General features: G+C 41.3%; 1 protein-coding gene across 5 annotated transcripts in view; it reads right to left on the bottom strand.

Annotated features, from left to right (window-relative positions):
* Nucleotides 1-22160, bottom strand: part of rps6kc1 (ribosomal protein S6 kinase C1) — a 163714-nt gene that overhangs the window by 51285 nt on the left and 90269 nt on the right. For all 5 annotated transcript variants that reach the window (XM_033025324.1, XM_033025329.1, XM_033025325.1 and 2 more), the window contains 2 exons: nucleotides 19382-19474; nucleotides 5145-5192 (listed from right to left, as the gene is read on the bottom strand). In XM_033025324.1, coding sequence (XP_032881215.1) covers nucleotides 5145-5192; nucleotides 19382-19474 — 141 coding nt within the window. The remainder of the gene's footprint in view (nucleotides 1-5144; nucleotides 5193-19381; nucleotides 19475-22160) is intronic.

Here is a 22160-nt window from a genome sequence, read left to right as displayed (position 1 = left end):
GAGGATGGCACTGAGCTACCATTAAATTTTCTATTGATTATTGAATTGAATACTTTATTGTCACATGTGACAAGTCACAGTGAAATTCCCTGCTTGCATACCATGCCAAGGTATGCAAATAGTCACCCATAAAGGGCGCTTACAAAGTTCCAAATCCCCGCCAGTTCCCCCTTTGTTTTTCCCCCCAACCCCCCTCCCTCACGGCAGCCCCCCCACGCCGGGTCCTCCTTTATTCCTTCCCTATTTGTCTCTCTCATTGAAGTCATCAAAATAATACATTATTTTCTTCAGAACAAATGCCAACAGTAAATTATATTGAAAACTGTACAAGCTGATCAAAGGTCTGCATTTATCTCTCAGGTTGAGTGCAGAAGACCAAGTCGAGACCCGAGCCATTGATCACAAAGACTATCGGTTTTTAAAAATGAACAATTTCACAGGTTAGACCACTAACCATGACTAGGTAGCTTGGACATTCTTGAAAGAACATAAACAATAGCAGCATGAGTAATCCATCACCTCCTTGTGACAAAATCCATCCTCAGCCTCTACGGTGGGATGGGTTGAGCTGGTGATCTACTGTGAAGTGAAGATAAAGGGCCACGAACTAGGGATCTGGCACAAGGGACACACCATGGATTGGGTGGATGTCAGGAGAGTGCCTGAACATGGTTTTGGATGGAGTGCTCTTTCCTCTGGCTCTATATTCCCTTGCGATGGTTTCAGGGCAAACCAATCTTGGAGAAATACAGGGCGGCATTTACCCTCTTAATGGCACAACCAGAAATCTGTTCATTTGCTCCAATGCTCATGCTCTTGTAGTCCTTCGTGGAGATAAAGGTCAAAGTTTTTGAAACTAAGGCGATAAAGCCTTGGGGTGTTATTGCAGTGTATTTAGTCACTGTTATACCCTGCCGCCTACTGATCAGATGGCTACTGTGTCCAAGTTAGGACTGAACTTAGTGAGTGCTTTGGTGTTGCACATGACCACAAATGCAGAGAGAATCTTATCATAACCCTGACTTGCGTCTTGTAGTTAGTGGAAAGATTTTGGGGAAACAAAGCACATATTACTTGCTGTAGGACTCCCAGCCTCCGACCTACCGTAAGTAGTTATTTATAATCAATAACACTGTGACTCATCCAACATTTGGTCCAGAGAAAAAACCCCAAGTACTTCATTAAATCAAAGATAAAATAGTCTCAACTCCAAATTATTCCCTTATTTGAAAATACAAGCCATGATCCATGAACATTTTTAAGGATCTGTGCAAAATATAATTAAATAAGCTTTCTCATTCCATATTGTGTTCGCTATCAGAGGATTCTGTTCACATTCTATTCAGAAAAGTCCCAGCTGCCGACTCTGTCTGCTATCAGATAGCTGATCTCAATTAAGGCATCAAAAGGATCACAGCAAATGGCAGCTGTGGTCCAATGCTATGGATAGCAAAAAGGAGAACCACTTGGGTTCCTGTTATTGATTGCAAATAATTGAGTGCATTGCACAGTCTAAACTAACATATGAAGAATATCTAAATGAGTCAGAATCCCTGCTGCCTATTAATCAATGGTTAGGCTTCTCTGTGTTTCTTGATTGAACTATGATGGAAATTTCTTAGGAACTGGTTTCATTGGCTTCTGACGACCCCTCCACTTGCAAGGTTTTTGCACTTAACGTTACTGGAGCGCACAATATGCTTGCTTATTTAGGCCAGCGGTGTTATTATCTATGCAAATATCAGAATTACTTCAAGCTCAGTGCAATTTCTGTTCAAAATTTAAAAGATTTTTTTAATTTTGGCCAGCCAAGACCACCAGCCAAGTCGATTGCAAATCGTGCCACAGTATTTTTTTACGCCCTACTCTCACCAGATGAGCTCTCTAGTAAAAGCCAGGGAACATGCCAAGACTATGCAGTGCCCTATCACCAGAAAATCTGCAGCTGGTGTAACTCCCCACATAGCAAATGTACCGGTTGAAATGCAGTGCGAGTACAAACTAAGTCAACATCTTTGGGAAATGTGAACCAGAAGATACTGAGAGTAAATACAATGATAAATATATTTGTATGCTAAAGGGGTACTTAATTTAACAATCATTAAAAGATAACCAAGATTATAGGAAGCCAGTTTCGAAGCATGCTGGAGCGCCACAACCAAGGGAAATACTTAATCAACTGAATCCTAAAACAAACAACTGTTTTGGCAAAGTGGTGTACTACATATTAAAATTTATCGATGAGGTGTACCAACTCATTTCACTTTCTTTGCTTCCAAAGTGGAACTTCATTACCACATGAACATGTGATCTGGAATAAGGTACCAAGTCCAGGAATGGGCTGGGGGAAGATGATGTTCCTTTCATTTTTACTGTTGTGCAGCTCAGATTGAATAGAATTTGCTGTAGTAACACACCAAATTCAGAAGAGCACTCCCTACCTCATGAGCATGATTTTTTCCACTGCACAAAACAGCCATCCTTACAGCATCTTAGTGAGAGATTGCTCAATTAGTGTCAATTAGTGATGAATTATGGACAGTTTTGTGCTGCTGGGAATGAGTTGAGAATGTCCAGGCTAATTTAACTTGGAATAACAGCTGTTAAGTAGAGAGACAGAGACAAAGCTACTAACCCATCTGCCAAGATGTATTTAGACATCTTCTACAGGTGAAAGAATAATACTTTAAACAGGTCTCGCTTTCGTCATTCCCTACACAAAAATTTGGATTAATTGAAATTTGAAACCAAGTTTGTTAATAATGAGAAATATTAAGTGTCTTTTATTTTAAAAAACCTATTTCAAACTCCAGTTTAAAATACAATGTTTTTCACCTCTCAAAGCAAAACATAAGGAATTTATGTCTTTCTTTTTTTTTTAAATGTCCATGTAATACATGTTTTACCACACTAAAGCTAATGATTATAAAGCATCTTTCGCAACCATCAGCTGTTCCAAAGTGCCTTGTAGGTAATGAATGTTCACTGTTCTAATGCATGGAGATGTGGTATCCAATTTGCATAGAACATGGTCCACAGACATTCATGAGAAAAATCACCAAATGCGTTCCAATGACATTAGGAGGAAAGTCAGTATTAGGCAGTTCCTTGGGACAACTTCCATGCTCCAAGATAATGCCATGTGATCTTTATGTCCATCTGAGAACACAGATGGGACTTCAATAATGTCAGTACTGAATGTTCAAGCTTCTTTGTGGATTGTCACCTTGTCGTGGTGGAGAAGCTTGTGTGGACCTGAGATCCTGAGAGCGATGCGTCTGGAGCAATGCTCCTGGTAGGGCCATCCATGGCGGTAAGGTCGAGGGGGAGGACTCTGATAAAGAGCAATCCAACCAAGATCTCAACGGTGGAACAGGCGGAGGATGATGGCTGACCTTAGTGGAGCGTCACAACGGCTGGGAAGGCGGATGAAGGCTGCAGCAGAAAAGGGTCTCCGGTCGTTTTGGACTCCATGCCACTGGATCCTGACCCAGATCTGTCAAGGACCGTGGGGTGGCTGTCTGTGCACCAGTCTCCCCACATTAAACAAAGTCACGCACTGGCGTCCTCCATATAGGGAATAGCACCCTGGAGACACCCATGGTCAGCCATGACCGAGGGGGGCCTAAGAAGAATGTTCAACATTGATCATGTGCTTAAATTCATAGGAACAGGGGTAAGCCATTTTGTCTCTCGTATATTGGCAGATCGAGGTCTGAAATTCATATATTCACCTTATATCTTGATACCTCGAGTAAACTGAAAATCTATCACTCTCCAATTTAATACTTGCACAAATGATCTGGCATCAACTACAGTTTGCAGAATAGTGTTTCAAACTTCTTCAATGCTTTGTGGTAAAAACTCTTCTCTATTTCATTTCAAAAAATTCATGGCTGTAGTTTTTAAGACAATGGTCCCAACCATATCCAGCACTCCTCAATCAGAAAAGTTTTTCAAACCAAGTGGTTTTCATTTCTTCTGATCCTATTATCCTTCTGATCTTGAAAATTTCTGATCAAATCACCTCTTGATCTTACAAAATTTTCAAAAGTACGGCTATTTTTTGTGATCTCATAATTTATCCAATGGAATCCAGATATAATTTTGGAAAATATGTGTTGTATTATTTTTAGTACCAGTAGTTTAGTTTATTTTAGAGATACAGTGGCCCGTCGGCCCACCGAGTCCATTCCCACCAGTGATCCCCGCACATTAACACTATTGTACACACACTAGGGACAATATACATTTATACCAAGCCAATTAACCTACAAACTTGTACGTCTTTGGAGTGTGGGAGGAAACCAAAGATCTCAGAGTAAACCCACACAGTCACGGGGAGAACGCACAAACTCCGTACAGACCTGTAGTCGGGATCAAACCCGGGTCTCAGACGCTGCAGTATGTATCCATCATATCATAATCATCATAATCATAATCGTAATTTATTAGCCGAGTACGTTTTGCAACATACGAGGAATTTGGTTAGCCGTATAGTCATAACAAGAAAGCATCAGGACACAAAACTACATAAAAATTGACATAAACATCCACCACAGCAGCTCCTCCACATTCCCCACTGTGATGGAAGGCAAAAGTATTGTTCTCAGAATATATCCTTTCTAAAGTATTGTTCTCGTAGTTGCTCACAGAACTCCAGGTCTAGTCTAGGCATGGCTTTGTATAGCTGCAACATTGTGCCTGTTCTAGGCCAGCATTCCATTAGCCTCTTTTTATTATTTGGAGTGGGACCTGACATAAATCAAACAGCAAGACCATCTATGGGATTGTCCATCTGTTCTCATCTGGGCTATTAAGGGAACAAGTGACTATAGGATGGCAAAGTTGCAAACATTCTGGCTTCAATATTGTATATCATTGGGCAAAGAGGTTCTCATTAACCATCCGCGAAGGCAAGCATTGGTGCTGTTTCTCTTACTCGCTTTCAACATTACAGCAGAATAATTAAGACGAGGTATGAAATAGCTCAGGATGTGTGTGGAATAAGACGAGGTATGGAAATATTTTTGAAGAAGAGTATATTGAGAATATGCAAAACAAAAAAATAGTCAAGGAACAATTACAATATTAGAATTAAACCACAAAGCTGGAATGAACTAACATTTTAGAAAGTTGCTTACTTTTAAAATGAAGGTTTCCTGTGTTCTGGAATCCAACACGAGCAAAACCTTCAGAAATAAATAAATACAGGTCAATAATATTTTCCATCAACGCTCAATAGAGAGTGCATGCATACTTACTTTTCCCAATGTCAAATCTCAATTTGAAAATTGCATTTAAAAATAATATCAGATATAATAAGGCACCATGGAATACCTGAATCTGATCCCCAAAAAATTATGTTAAATAAGGAAGTGGCGGGGAGGAGAGGACTGGACAAACATTTACCATCTCCTCGCCCCTCTCCTCTGTTATTCTTATATTTACAGTGTGCTGACACGAAGAAAGCACATCTGCGATTTTTTTTCACTTTAAATTGGCCATCGGCAGATAGTTTTCCCAAACAGGTGTTTTATAAATGACTGTAAATCAGCCCCTGGAAACACCACCTCCAAGGCAGGCGAAACCAACGATGATACAATTAGAGCCAGATACATCAGGCAAGTAGATAGTCTCCATCTGTTCAATGTCATATTTAATCACTTTTACTTCTTTAAATCTACAGCAACTGAGCTTTCATAAACTTACTTACTAAAACATGAATATTGGTGCTGCCAAGTCCTGCTGTAGCTGAGTTATAACAGCATGGAATACAGCTGGGTTGTATCTAACCCAACTGGTGGTCTATGATGTAAACAGAAATGCAGTATTTTGCATTTTAATTATTTATCATCCACAATAAACGCTTTCTACAGGGGGTGACAAATGTCTTTACAAAACCTGTTAACATTTTACCACAACTTGACTTTCTCCCTCCACGCACTCTGGCATGATGCAATACTGTATTTCTCTATCCAATTGATCTGTATTTTTGAATCGTGATATTTTATATATAATCCTGAATAGCATAAATGTGCAGATCCAAAATGTTTATCCTGGCTCCCCATGCTGGACATAATGTTTAATTTAGTTCAGAGATACAGCATGAAAAAAGATCCTTCGACCCACTGAGTCTACTACACTACACTAGTTTATGTTCTATGTTATCCCATTTGCCCTCGGACAAGAGAGACTCCTTTAAGACTCCCTTAATTTCTTTTTAAGAGGTCAGTTAACCTACAAACCTACACGTTGCGTGCAGCCACAAGGAGAACATGCAAACTCCACACAGACAGCACCCAAGGTCAAGATCGATTTCGATCTCTGGCACTACGAGGTCAATGTGTCTTAATATCATATTCTAAATTAAAATTAAAGAGAGTTGAGGTGCAAAACAGCTATTTTAGAATTATGAATGCTATTATTATAAAGCTGCTTTGGTTATTTTAGAATAATTGGGAGACAATAGGGGCTAAAGGGGATAATAGGGGCTAAAGATGCTTCTCCAATATATATTAACAGACATATTCAGCGGGTGTCGATACCTCAGTAGTTGTGTATTTTAATTGTCTAGTATTTTCTTTGTGACATAATATCAATTTGCCGGGAGAGTGATAAATATCCCTTCTCAATGCATGAGGGAAATTATCCTTGGCCCTGCCCAATGCCCAGGCTCCCAACCTACCCACACTAATTTTTTTCTGTTTGTGGAAGATGTGATGATCTTCTACACTCAACAGATATCCAATGAGGTCAAGTCACCAACATATAGGCCTTAGGACCGACCATTGGAACGCGCTACAGTCTTAGAGAGTGAACTGTCAGTTTCCAAAAGCTTCTCATAATCAAAGAGCTCAATAAAGAAAACAAAATGATTTATTTATTAAAAAGGAAATGCATTAAACACTAACAAATAATTTTAAACATAATACTAAAGTGGGAAAACATTACAAGAAAGCGAGGTCATTTCCCTTTTATACAGTTTCTATACCAACCACCCTGACCTACAGCCAAGAGATATGATGAGCTTCTTCAAAGGAAAGGCACAACTGCACAAGGGGGTCCACGGTGAGACGAGCACTGGAGGAGTCAAATATATCACAGAATGAAATCATAAAGTGTTACAGATATTCTGGAGATCTCGATTCAAATTGCCACAACGACCCAGTTTAATTTCCCTTTACTGGTGATTTTCACCAGTAATGCCACTTTTATTAATTATCCAAACAAGAATTCTGATTAGATTTTCAGAACCGGGTGAGAGGTGGGTAAAGATATGAAGGAGGCATATCCCTTTCAATTTATTTCTCTTTTTTTTCTTCTCTCTTTTCTCTCTCCTATTCTTTTTGCTTAGTTCACACCACCTTCTTCTTTTCTTTTTCGAGCTATATAATATTCTCTCTCTCTATATTTCTTGCTTTTCTTACTTTTTTTTTCCTACTATTAAATTTAAAATAAGAAGTTGTACATGAAATGTAATATGTTATTCACGTCTTATATTATTGTACATCACTTCTAAGAAAATATATATATTTTTTTTAAATTTGTTTCGTGTTTGCTCCTTATTTATGTTGAATGTAAAAATTTGGTTTGCTATTTCTTCTTCAGCAGTCTAGTAGTATGGGTTCTAAGGTGACTATAGAAGCTAGTGTGGTCGTTGTGTTCCCTCCCACAGATGGATCTGATAACTCAGGAGAGTTGATGGTCTGATAGAGGTGATGTAGGACACCAGGTTGAGTGGTGCAGCAACAACAACCTCTCGTTCAACGTCATAACTACTAAAGAACTAATCGTTGATTTCAGAAAGGGAAAGTGGGGAGACGACGTGCCATGTTTTCATTGGTGGGCAGCAATAGGAGTTAGCAGCTTCAAATTCCTGTGCTTTATCAACGTGACTAACCTGTCCTGGGCCAAGATGTAATCACGGAGAAAGCGCACCCAATGCCTCTACTTTCTTAGAAGTTCAAAGAGATCTGGGTTGGCATAGTGGCGCAGTGGTAGAGCTGCTGCCTTACAACACCAGAGGCCGGGGTTCAATTCTGACCTCGGCTGCTGTCTGTATGGAGGTTGTATGTTCTTCCGGTGACCGCGTGGGTTTCCTCCGGGTCCTCCGGTTCCCTCCCACATTCCAAAGACGTGCAGGTTTCTAAGTTAATTGGCTTCTGTAAATTGTCCCTAGTGTGTAGGATAGAACTGGTGTATGGATGATCGCTGTTCAGCACAGACTGAGTGGGCCGAAGAGTTTGTTTCCATGCTGTATCTCTAAACTAATTTATGTCATTTTTTGCAGTACTTTTCTTTACACTGCCTTGCATAATTCATGTACAATTTAAGTATTTGTATGTTGTCTGAGTCTGTGCCTTTGATGCTGCTGTACCTGTACCTTACTGCATTCGCGCATTGACCATTAACTTGGCTTCACTTCACTTGACTATGAGCACCACATGCACGGCTTTGAAGTTCCCAATATCATCCCAAATGGATCTCCATGCTGAACATGTTCCAAGCAGTCAATGGGAATTTGAACAACTTTAAAAGTGTAACTCAGACCCTAGCTTTAAATGTTAAAATTAACCACAGGTGTCAAATCTCATTGTTGCATAGGTTGCTTTAATATTTTGGTTCCGTTCAATTTATAAGTTCATCACTGATTCTATTCATGTTCTTGCATTTCAAAAGATCTCCACACTTTACTCTAACTGCATATTGATAGAATATCATTATATGAAAAGTCAAAATTGTAAGCCCTAAAAAAAGTAATGGTGAACGTTGACTGAAAGATTCACATAATGTGATAGAAGTTGAATCGATTTTCCTTGTGACTTCCTGAAATTGAATGCTTTGAAGATCCAATGACTTTAAGTGGACAACACCTCAAACTTGGGATCTGTTTGACAGTCAAATTCCATGCACTTTTCAACACTACAAAAGCTTTGCCAATTTGGTTTGACTCTTTTTCTTTCGACAATTCTACCAGAAGTGTAACTGAATATTGAACAATTAACCTGTTCACTGCCAAGTTTGTTTTTTTAACTATTGGTCATGACCCGAATATACTCGTAGGGTGGCACTGAACAGGTTAAACGTTCATTCCCACAACCCCACCCCCTACATCATGACACTTGGAGCATCACCACTGCAGGGGACTCAGGGTCATATTAAGAACCAGTTAGGTGTAATGACCCATGTCTGTGTGTCGTTTCCATTCACAGGAATCACTGTTCAGTCAGCCACATTTGGACAAATATCAGAAGATAGATGGTTAACAATGCCAATGCCACACTGGTTTCTACAGAGAAGGTGGGAAAATATTAAATATAAGTAATAGAAATGTAAATCTGAGTGCTACCATAGTTTTAGCAACATGAAGTACAAAAAAAGCTTTTTTCTTGTGTACTTAGTGCAATTGGATCCCACGGCATCTAAATGGGTAGTTTAGACCCCAGAATTACTGCTGTACCATGAGGATGTAGCATAATTACTCTTGTAATAAAATATCCGGAATCACTGGTCCTTAAGTTGTTCTTCCCATCTGGAAAGCCATCGAATGCTTCCCAATACAAAACAACCTCCCTCCGTAAATTATAGTCAGAAGAAAATTTTGAAAATGCAACAAAGAAGATGCTTGAATGAATTTGCTTAAAGTGTGCGACTGACTTTTAATTCAATGTCCCAACCAACCAGCAGCATGACCTAACTACCCCAAGGGTCTACCATCTGCTCTAATCTAAAATCCCGTCAGCCATTTTCAATGGAAAAGAGACATAATTAACTGATGAGAGAAAGTAAAATACAGTGGTGAATAACTTACCAAGGCTAGCTTACTATATCAAGGATGACAGCAAACATAAAGGACAATAATGGCTGAGGGACAAAATTGCAAACCTTACAAAAGATTCACCATGTAAAATATTTCAGATTAAAATGTGGTTATGTCACATTTGATTCTCATAAAACAAAACTAGAACTGGCATTATACTTTGCATTTTAAGGAGCAGAGTAGACCAAGCTATTAGAAAAGTGGAAGAACACATTCATTTCAAAATGCCACGTGAGTAGTGGAAAACCAAGGCAGTAAAAACACTGATAGAATTAAATAAGTCAAAGTGTGTGGCCTCCTGCAAGGAGCTGTTGCAAAAGCATCTCCAACCTCCACTGATGTAATGATTAGGAACGTCAAAAACTGACCAGACAACAGTGTGCCAAAAACTACTTTGAACGATTAAGGGAATAAACTTGGATGTGACACATAACAAAGTGGTCAATCAACAATCTGTTAGTAAGGGAAATATATAGTGACCATAATATGCTTCATTTACATAAGAGATATTGGATAAAAGATAAGGATAAAAGATATAGATATAAAAAATATTAGATAAAAGATATAGAAGGTAAAGATAAAGATAAATATAAAGATAGGGGAAAGATAAAGTAAGAGGGGAGCAAGAGGGACATGAATCAAGGTTTCTAATTAATTTGGGATATGTTCGGAAAGGGTGACAATTGAGAATGTATCTTAGTGGAGCACCATCTCACAAACGTCACACCTGTCGTTCTGCCCCATTACTATAGCTGTCAGACAATGCTATCCACGTGGCTTAGTGGAGAGAACAAAGTGGTGATCCCATTGAAAGGTACAGTTGAGGAGTCTTGACTGAACAGACCCTACGAGGAACCTTTACCACAAAGAGAGCAGAGAAACATTTGAGCAGAGAGTCAGGATAAGAGGCTAGCTACAAGACTGAGATGAGGAGCCCAAAAACGCTGAGAATGAGAAATAAATTCAGGGCAATTTAATTTACGATGAATAGAGTAATCAAAAAATACTTAAGGGCCTGTCCCACTTAGGCAACATATTAGGCGACTGCAGGAGACTATGCGGTCGCCACATGGTCGTCACATGTTCGCGGGTGGTTGCCGGGAAGACGCCTTCATGGTCGTGAGGAGTTCCCGCATTCTGGGAACTAATCGCGGCCTCATTATGGTCGCCGGAAATTTTTCAACATGTTGAAATATTAGCGGCGATCAGAATGAAGCCTTCATGGAGAGTAGCGAGAATTCTCTTGTCGTAGGTGCAGTGGTAGTGGGTTGCCAGGAGGTCGAAGGTTGTCGTGGGTTCTCGTAGATTGTAGCCGGTGCTGACCGGTGAATTTCATTGGCTCATTGGGAAAAAAAACCTAATCAGTAGTTTTCAGAACCAAGGATAACCGACCGGTAATGTTAATGTCTGCCGAGCTTCACAGCCGTGTATCTCTGGCTTCTTAAAAGTTGTCTCCACACCTTCTCCCCCCCTCTCCACCCCACCTCTTTTAAAGGACTTGCGTGACCCTTCCCGTATTCTGTGCTTTCACTGTCTTAATTACAGTGCCAACCTTCCTGTTCATCGCGGTGTGTGTCTGTATCACATTGGCTTTGTACCGTGTGAATTTCACTCAGACAGTGCTCTCACTGCTTGCCCTGTCCCCCGCCTGCATAACGAGCTGGTGAAGGAAGCGATGTGTGTGTGTGTTCTACTCTGACAGTCGCTATTCCAGTCGCCGGTTTTTCAAGCGACTACCGGCGACTTAGCAGTCGACAGGCCCATTAGGTGTGGGCAGAAAAGAGTTGAGATGAAAGATCAGATGAGCTATGACTTTCAATGATGCCACAGATTTGGACGCTGCATGGCCAATACCCACTCTTGTTTACTGCTGGAGTGTTGAGCTGCATGAAATCAGCATCAATTGTTTTCATGGCCTATCTTCTTTACCTGCTTCTAGGGAATGTTCATTGTGTATGCAAGAACATACTCGCCAAGGTGATGTCTGCTGCATTTAGAGCCACAACTTGTATTTGCACAACAGGTTCAGTTTCTTAATCTCAAATTTTATAACAGTGGTACCAAATTTATCCCTCGTGTGTTAGGGGGGAAGTGAGCACAAGTCGACATGATGGCGCAGCAGTAGAGTTGCTGCCACAGCGCCAGAGACCCGGGTTTAATCCTGACTATGGGTGCTGTCTGTCTGGAGTTTGTCCGTTTTCCCCGAGACCTGTGTGGGTTTTCTCCGCGATCTCCGGTTTCCTCCCACACTCCAAAGACGTAAGGCTTTGTCGGTTAATTGGCTTGATGTAAATGTAAAATTGTCCCTAGTGTGTGTTAATGTGCGCGGATCGCTGGTCCGTGCGGACTTGGTGGGCCAAAGGGCCTGTTTCCACGTTGTATCTCTAAACTAAACTAAAAAGTCAATTAGTTGTAGTCTTGGAGACACAGAGTAAGATCAGTAAATATCTTCTTCCATGAAATACATTAATGAACAATAAATGCAACTTTATAACAATCCAAAAGTTTCATGTTTCACTATTAATGATGATGGCTTTCGTAATTAACTGAATTAAACATCCATTGTGGGATTTGAACTCCAGAGATTTAGTCTAGGCCTCCAGGTTACTAGTTCAGTAACTTATCCATCATCCTACTATCCTGCTGAATGTAATTACCTCCGGAAGGCATCAAACTCCATCTTCAGTTTGCTGCCAATTGTTCAGAAAAATCTGAAGATCAAGCACCGAGTGAGTATACCACTAATGGAGCCCTTTTTCAAACTGTTAACAAAGCATCCAATCTCCCCAAAATGGGAATCTGTGCACAGAGCACAACCGGCCGCTGTAAAAATGATAAAAGGCAATTAGGCAAGGAGTTTGGGTTGCACTTGCTTTTAACTGCACCCCACTCCCTACCAGCCCTCCAGATGTGTCGGTTATGAGGTTGAGGGGAATGGAATTTAAAGTGCTTAACTATATAATTATTCATATATCAAATAAGCATTGCACCTTCAAGGCCAGAATGACTGAATGACTTGAATGACTTGAAGATCATCTGGAAGAGCCAGGATCAATTAATAAAAGATCCATTGAATGGAAGCTCAACAGAGGCGGGGGGGGAGGGGAGGGGGGGGGAATAAATTGTCCAGGAGATCATCAGTATTATCAGTAATGAACATTCACAGAATTAGAGGAATCCTTGTGTCATGGGCTGATAGGTAGCAAACAGCGTATGATAATAGACAAGTTCTCCAGGTGATGAGTCTTGTCTCCAAAGATATTTATCTGCACCTTTCCTTTTCATTATTTGTTTCAATAACCTGACTGAAGGAATAATGAGGAAGATATACATGCTTACATAAAAGTCTTGATATATTGGGCTGAGTAAGGTGTATTGGAATTGCATAGCCCTACCGCATGGAAACAGGCCCTTCAGCCCTACTCATTCATGCTGACATGTTGCCCCATCTAAGACAGCCCTATTTGCCCAAATTTGGTTCATATCTCTCTAAGCATTTCCTATCCATGTACCTGTCCAAGCATTGGTAAATGTAGTTATTGTACCTGCCTCAACCACCTCTTCTGGCAGCTCATTTCATATACCACCCCCTCAGTGAGTGAAAAAGTTGCTCCTCAGGCCCCTTTGAAAATCTTTCCCCTTTCACCTTAAACCCATCTCCTCTGGTTCTTAATTCTCCTACCCTGGGTAAAAGACTCTGTGCACTCATTCTATCAATTCATGTTCATAAGAAATAGAATCAGAATTAAGCCATTAGGCCCATCAAGTCAACTCTGCCATTTAATAATTGTTGATCTATCTTTCCCTCACAACCCCATTCTCCTGCCTACTCCCCATAATCTTTGACACCCTTACTAATCAAAAATCTGTCAATATCCACCTTAAAAATACCCAATGACTAAGCCTCCACAGCCATCTGTGGCAATGAATTCCACAGATTCACCATCCTCTGACTACAGTTCCTCCTCATCTCCTTTCCAAAGCTATGTTATTTTATTCTGAGGGTGTGCCCTCTGGTCCTAGACTCCCTCACCAGTGGAAACATCCTCTCCACATCCACTGTATCCAGGCCTTTCACTATTTGGCAAGCTTCATTGAGGTCCCCCCTCATCCTTCCAAACTCCAGCGAGTACAGGCCCAGTGCCGTCAAACGCTCATCATACATTAACCCACTCCTTCCGGGATCATTCTCGTAAACCTCCTCTGAACAATACCATCATCACATCCTTCCCTAGATATGGGACCCAAAACTGCTCACAATATTCCAAATGTGGTCTGACCCAGTACCTTACAAAGCCTCAGCATTACATCCCTGTTTCTATATTCCAGTCCACTCGAAATAAATGCTAACATTGCATTTGTCTTCCTTAATACTGATTCCAATTGCAAATTAACCTTTTGGGAATTCTGCACCAACGCTCCCAAGTCCCTTTGCATCTTTTATTTCTGAATCCATTCCCCATTTAGAAAATAGTCGACAACTTTATTCCTACTAACAAATTCATGACTACACTCTGCTACGCTGTATTCCAACTGCCACTTCTTTGCCTACTCTCCCAATCTGTCCAGGTCCTTTGCAGAGTCCCTGCTTTCTCTACACTACCTGCCCCTTCACCTATCTTCGTATCATCCACATATTTGGCCACAATGCCTTCAATTCCCTCATCCAAATAGTGTCATACAGTCATAGAGTGATACAGTGTGGAAACAGGCCTTTCAGCCCAACTTGCCCACACAGGCCAACATGTCCCAGCTACACTAGTCCCACTTGCTGCGCTTGGTCCATATCCCTCCAAACCCGTCCTATCCATATATCTGTCTAACTGTTTCTTAAATGATGGGATAGTCCCAGCCTCAACTACCTCCTCTGGCAGCTTGTTCCATACACCCGCCACCCTTTGTGTGAAAAAGTTACCCCTCAGATTCCTATTAAATCTTTTCCCCTTCACCTTGAACCTATGTCCTTTGGTCCTTGATTCCCCTACTCTGGGCAAGAGACTCGTGCATCTACCCAATCTATTTTGTACACATCCATAAGGTCACCCCTCATCCTCCTGCTCTCCATGGAATAGAGACCCAGCCTACTCAACCTCTCCCTATAGCTCACACTCTCTCGTCCTGGCAACATCCAGATGAATCTTTTCTGAACCCTTTCAAGCTTGACAATATATTTCCTATAACATGGTGCCCAGAACTGAACACAATATTCTAAATGCGGTCTCATCTACGTCTTATACAACTGCAACATGACCTCCCAACTTCTATACTCAATACTCTGACTGATGAAGGCCAAAGTGCCAAAAGCCTTTTTGACCACCTTATCTACCTGCGACTCGACCTTCAAGGAACTATGCCCCTGTACTCCTAGATCCCTCTGCACTACAACACCACCCTGAGGCCTAACATTTACTGTCGGTTCTGCCCTTGTTCGACGTCCCAAAATGAAACACCTCACACTTCTCTGTATTAAATTCCATCAACCATTCCTCCACCCACCTAGCCAATTGATCCAGATCCTGCTGCAATCTTTCACAACCATCTTCACTATCTGCAAAACCACTCACTTTTGTATCATCGGCAAACTTGCTAATCTTGCCCTGTATGTTCTCATCCAAATCATTGATGTAGATGACAAACAGTAATGGGCCCAGCACCGAACCTTGAGGCACACCACTAGTCACAGGCCTCCAGGCCGAGAAGCAACCTTCCACCATCACCCTCTGTTTCCTTCCATGGAGCCAATTTGCTATCCATTCAGCTATCTGTCCTTGGATCCCATGCAATCTAACCTTCCAGAGCCACCTACCATGCCCGCCTTGTCGAATGCCTTACTGAAATCCATGTACACAACATCTACAGCTCTGCCCTCATCGACCTTTTAGCTCACGTCTTAAATAAAATTAAACAGATTTGTGAGACACAACTTCCCACGCACAAAACCATACTGACTATCCCTAATCAGCCCTTGCCCATCCAAATGCCTGTATAAGCTATCCCTCAGAATACTTAGTAACTTTCCAACTACAGAAGTTAACCTCACCAGCCTATAGTTCTCAGCATTTTCCCTGCAGCCCTTCTTGAAAAGAGGCACAACATATGGCACCTTCCAGTCTTCCGGCATCTCTCCTGTATTTAAGGATCTCGTAAATTTCAACCTGGGCATACTTCTTGTTTTTGACGAACACATCAATTTCCCTCGTCAGCCAAGCTTCCTTACGTTTGCCTGCTTTGCCCTTCACTCTAACGGGGATGTACATATATCCTGAGCTTTCGTCAACACACTTTTAAAAACATCCCACTTGGCCGATGTTCCTTTCCCCTCAAATAACCTGCTCCAGTCAACTTGAGCGAGACCTTCTCTCATACCCTCAAAGTTGGCCTTACCCCAGTTGAGCATTTTAACACGTGGACCCTCTCCATCCCTATCCATAACTATCTTAAACCAAATCGAACTGTGGTCGCTGGTCCCAAAAGGCTCCTCCGCAAACACTTCATTAACTTGCCCTTCCCAATTTCCCAATACTAGATCCAGTGTTGCCCTCTCATGTGTGGGGGCCTCCGCATACTGCTTAAGAAAACTCTCCTGAACACCTTTGAGGAATTGCACCCCATTTAAACCCTTTACACTATGATTTTCCCAGCCTATATTGTAAAAGTTAAAATTCCCTACTACAACAACCTTATTTGACCTGCAGCTGTCTGCAAACTCCTGGCACAGTTGTTCTTCTAATTCCCGTTGACTATTCGGGGGTCTGTAGTATACCCCCAACAAGGTGATCATCCCTATCTTGTTCCTCAGTTCCACCCATGGAGCCTCACTAGACCAACCGTTCGTAATGTCACCTCTGATCACAGCCGTGACATCCTCCTTAACCAACAGTGCAACCCCCACCCTCCTCTTTTTCCCTCACCCCAGTCTCTCCTGCAGCTCCTGTACCCCGGAACATTGAGCTGCCAGTCCTGCCCCTCCCTTAACCAGGTTTCAGTCATGGCTACAACGTTCCAGTCGCTTGTACCTATCCATGCCCTAAGCTCATCTGCCTTATCCATCAGGCCCCTTGCATTAAAATTTGTGCAGTTTAAACCAACCCTCCTTCCTCGCTCTCTGCCTTTCACCTGTCTATTTTGTCCACTAACCTTTCCCACACCACCCTCCATACCAACTTCTAGCTTCTCACGTACCTCTGTCCTATACAAGATCCCATCCTCCTGCCAATCTAGATTATACCCTCCTTTGTAGCATGAGCAAACATGCCCGCCAGGATGTTGGTCCCCCTCCAGTTAGTCATCCCTGCCCCAGAAGAGATCCCAATGATCCAGAAATCTAACTACATGCCCCAACTCCTCAGCCACACATTCATTTCCCCAATCTTCCTATTCTTACCTTCACCAGCACGAGGTACTGGAAGCAATCCTGAGATCACCACCCTGGAGGTCCTGCTTTTCAGTGTTCTACCCAATTCCGTAAACCCGTGTTGCAGAACCTCCTTCCTCTTCCAACCTATATCATTTGTGCCAACATGCCCATCAACCTCCGGTTGCTACGGATGTCGAACCGGATGGCATCACCCTGCTGCAGACTTCTGCTGCCTCAAACGCAAGAAGAAGAAGCCTTCTGCCATTCAGCCAACCTTCTCTCCATATTAGTATCTTCCCTCTAATATCATGGGCTCTCATCTTCTTTAGCAACCTCCTCATGATTGTATACAGCTCTATAAGATCACTACTGTGCCTCTGGAGCTTAAAGAAGTAAAGGCCTAGCTTTCCTAATTTCTCCCTGTAGCTCTGGCCCTCAAGTCCTGGCAGCAACCACATAAATCTTCTCTGCACCAATTCTAACTTAATGACATTCTTCCTCTAGCAGGGTGACCAAAACTGAACACAAATGTGGCCTCACCAAAGGCTTGTACAACTGCAACAGAATGTCCCAACTTTTATACACAATACCCTGACTGATGAAGGCCAAGGTACCAACAGTCTTCTTTACCACCGCATTTACCTGTGACACCACTTTCAGGGAATTGTGGACCTGGACTCCGAGATCCCTCTGCTCTACAACACTTCCTGGGACACTATCATTTACTGTGAAGGTCGTGTGACTTCCAGTCAGGATTACTTCCAGTACCTCGTGCTGGTGAAGGTAAGAATAGGAAGATTGGGGAAATGAATGTGTGGCTGAGGAGTTGGGGCATGTAGTTAGTTCGTTTGACTTCCAGTAGGAATAAACTAAATAGTTATAAGTGTTGTAATTAAAGTGAGCAAACAGAATAGGGTCGTTGGGGTTCAGTGAGAAGAGCGTAGTTATTCATTTTCAATCCAATCAAAATAATTCAGATTATTTCCTCAGGAGGGGGTCTCGTGTTTCTGTGGGCTGCTTGAAGACATTTAAATTAGAATCTGATCACTGAACCCAACCAACTCCTTTATTTCTAATTGCTGACACTGAGAGACCTTGGTACGAGATGGTGAGTGTTCAGGACTATTTCCAACAAGAACATCACAGGCTCATTGCACAATAGAGCTCTGCTGCAAACACAGAACTGGTTTACATCAGCCCTTTAGAGGCACTAAAGACTGGAAAAGCTGTTGTTTTCCCTTGCTAGATTAGAAAAAACAAAATCTTCAGGTCTTATGCATAAACTGATTCAAAGAAACACAAATATTTTAGATTAAGCCCCAGTTCACAAATTAAGAAAATTCGAATAGAGGCATGGGGGACACAAACCTACCTTCAACTAGTAATTTAATCAGGTTTTAGCCTTGTAATTTGCTCTAAGCTCTCCCAGTGTTCGATTCAAAAGGAAGCTGCTGAAAATGATTCACTGTGATATTTACAACAACCCATCAGTATTATGTTTAGTCCTCACGACAAATATAATTTGTGAAATTGCATAAAAAATTAATACTCTGTGGCTCAACCGTATCTGTTTAATACAAGGTCACTAAATAAAATCTCCTTTGAAGAAGTGATTGAGATGTCAAAAGGTTCTCATTAATTCTCTCTGTATAATATTAGTTTCTGCCGGTATCAGTTCTCTTTGCAAACATGAATGCAGGGTTTAAGATAAACACTACCTCTCACTCATGCATAGATATGAGAGGAAGAGAGAGCACAGTAATAATTCAGAAAAAAAGAAACGGAGTCATATAATATTGTGTCAAATGATATGTGGTACAGTATACATTCACCTCTTAGATTGTCACAGACCCTGACCTAAACAAAGTTTGATGTGAAAGCTACTGAGCAGCAAACAAAACTAAACACTTGCTTAAACTCAAAAGAATAAATGCCCAGAATTTAAGATATTAGTTCAATTTCAATTTTCACTTGACCACCCAAAACTAAAATTGATATTAAAAAAGACCAAGGTTTAAAGTTCCTCTTATAATATGTACTGCACCTACATCATCTTACTATCCACTTTCTCTGTGCGCGGAAAAAACCCCAAACCAAGTCATTTTTCTTTTGTTTCCTGTCAAAACCAATTGCTTCAAAGCTCCAGTCTCAGCTGGCGGTTGATTTATGGTTGAACCCTTGAAGTGAAACTGAAGAATTACCTTGTCAATCACCCCAAGGACTCTGAAGGCCTTCAGTTCCTCTGCAGGACTCCTCAGGTTCCAAGCAGGCCTTGAACTTAGCGGTCCTGGAGGCTAATGGAAGATATCAAAGAAAACACATCAATCACAGCCACACTTAAAGGAAGATGGCCTACTGGAGCAAATGCCACGTTACAGAAAACTAAATCTGTCACACAACAGTTGTGCGCAAGATCAAAAGGCAATTTCTCTCCGCTTCAAACCTGCAGCAGGCACCAAGGAGAACGCACTCCCCCATAGAAGATATTTATTTGGTTCGGATACTGTCATTGTTAAGTTTAGGGGGTGACAGCTGTTCACAAATATCAGCAATGTAATAGTCACAAGTGTTTTTTAGTATTGTGTAACAAAAGAGCAGTTATCACCAGTCAACAAGATCTTTGTGACCTATATATAGAACAAGTGCCACTTGAATAAAGCAACCACGAAGAGAAGCTGTAATGGATTAGAACCCTGAAGAAGCTGTAGACATTCCTGTAAATTCCTACCATTATTCAGTGGAACTCGTAATTATAGAAGTGTTTCAATAGAGGAGGCTATTCAGCCCACTATGTCCAAGGCTGTTCCCAGTGGAACAAGCCTGTCAATTCCATTAGCCTGTTTTACCCCCCACCAAGTTCCTTGCAAATTAATTGCCCACCATTGCTTATCTATTCCCTACTGAGAGCCTGATTGGCTTTTTCTTCCAGTAGGCTGGAAATTCCTTAACAATCGTGCTTTACACACATTCCCCTGTATCTTTTCACGGAAAACATATATCTTTGGCCCTGGTTCTTGAACCACTTTTCCTTAATTTGCCTCATCGGAACCAATCATCATCTTGTATATCTCAATCAAATGACCCCTTAATCTTGTTAGCTCCATGGTGACGCAACAGATGTATTCATTCTAACCATGTAGCCAAGATCCAAGACCAGTAAATCTCCCTGTCCATGTCCATTCTCAAGTGAGGTGACCCAGGCCCTCTAGCTTTAGACTTCCCTAACCTTGAAAAAGACTACAACTAACTACACAATCTATGCAATTCATAATCATTATAAGATCACCCCTCAGCTTCCTTCAGCCTATCCATTCCCTTCATATAACTCAAGCCCTACAGTACAGGCAACATTTTTGTACATCTTTTTTGCACACTCTTCAGCTTAATTACGTTCCTCCTTCTGGGGTTGTTTTTTCCTTTTTTGTGTCTTTCTCAAAATTCTTTCTTTTCTTTTTCTTTTCTTCTTTCTTTCCCTTTTTTCCTTTTTCCTTTTTTTCCGATTTAGTTATTAGTTTATAAAATGTTAAAATTGAAGCAGTACGAAAATTGTATAATTGTTATGTCGATTAATTTTTCTTTGTACAATTGCTTCCAATAAAATAAATACTTTTTAAAAAAAATGATAATAATAATAATTACATTCTTCCAGTAACGCGGTGACACACAATACTCCAACTGTGGTCTCATCAATGTCATGTACAACTGTCACATAACATCCCAACTCCTGTGTAGGAAGGAACTGCAGATGCTGGTTTAAACCAAAGATAGACACAAAAACTGGAGTAACTCAGCAGGTTAGACCACATCCCTGGAGAAGAGACCTCCCACCAGAGATGCTGTCTGACCTGCTGAGTTACTCCAGCTTTTTGTGTCTATCCCAACTCCCGTACTCAGCGCTCTATCTAATGAAGGTAAGCATGTCGTATGGATTCTTCACTACCCTGTCCATCTGTTTTGCTACTTTCATGAAACTTTGTACTTGTAGCTCTTGGTTTTCTCTATTCTGCTATAGTTCCCAGCCCCTTGCCATTCACTGTATACGCCCTGCTCAGGATTAACTTCCCAAAATGCATCATGTTACAGTTGTCCGAGTTCAATTCCATCTGTCATTTCTTTGCCCACTTTCCCAGCTGATCTAGATCCTATTGTAACCTTAGACAACATTCTTCACTATTCACGATGCCAGCAATTTGGTGTCATCGGCAAATTTATTAATCATGCCACTTTCATTCTCATCATTAAAATATATGACAAGCAACAGACGATCCCTCCACCAATAAAAGTACAACTGATTCGACCAGCGCAGTAAGTATGAACAATCCCCGTGCCACAGACGTCCATACTCCGTGGAAGCCCCATGAAATAATGGCAGTATTAAACAAATTCCCTGATAGAAAGAAGTCACCTGCTGCCTTTATAGACTATTTGAGAACCACAATGCGTGTATATCATGCAGATTCCCGGGATTTATGGGAGACCATACAACAGATAATTACTCCAGCTGAAAATACTAAATTTCTAGTAGCCCTAGGACACCCAACATGAAGCCTTGGCAAACATAGTAATGGATGGCAGTGCAAGAGAAGAGGCTGTTTTAACGGCCCTTGCATACACGTTTCAAACAGCAAGCGATCTAACACGAATTCTGGAAAGAAAACCAGAAAAGGGTGAAGGAGCAGATGAATTTTTAGACCATTTTTCAAAATTATCCATGGACCAATCAGGTGACTTAAACTATCAAAATGGAGCAAGTTCCCCACAATATTGTGCTATCTTATTGAATTGTCTTCCCACTACAGTAGCGGACTCAATTAAGACTGATAACAGGGACTGGTCTGAGAACCACGCCAGTCAAATGGCCAGAGCTGTGAGGCAGTATTGGAAGGATGGTAGGAAACAGGAACATTATCCTGTAACTAGAAGAGAAACTGAACATATGGTTAAGAAGGAAGAACCAAGCTCTGACTCAGGACCACGGAG

Source organism: Amblyraja radiata, chromosome 8 (assembly GCF_010909765.2).
Source record: "Amblyraja radiata isolate CabotCenter1 chromosome 8, sAmbRad1.1.pri, whole genome shotgun sequence".
In the NCBI taxonomy this organism is placed as follows: Eukaryota; Metazoa; Chordata; class Chondrichthyes; order Rajiformes; family Rajidae; genus Amblyraja; species Amblyraja radiata.
This window is presented reverse-complemented; position numbering and strand designations above follow the sequence as displayed.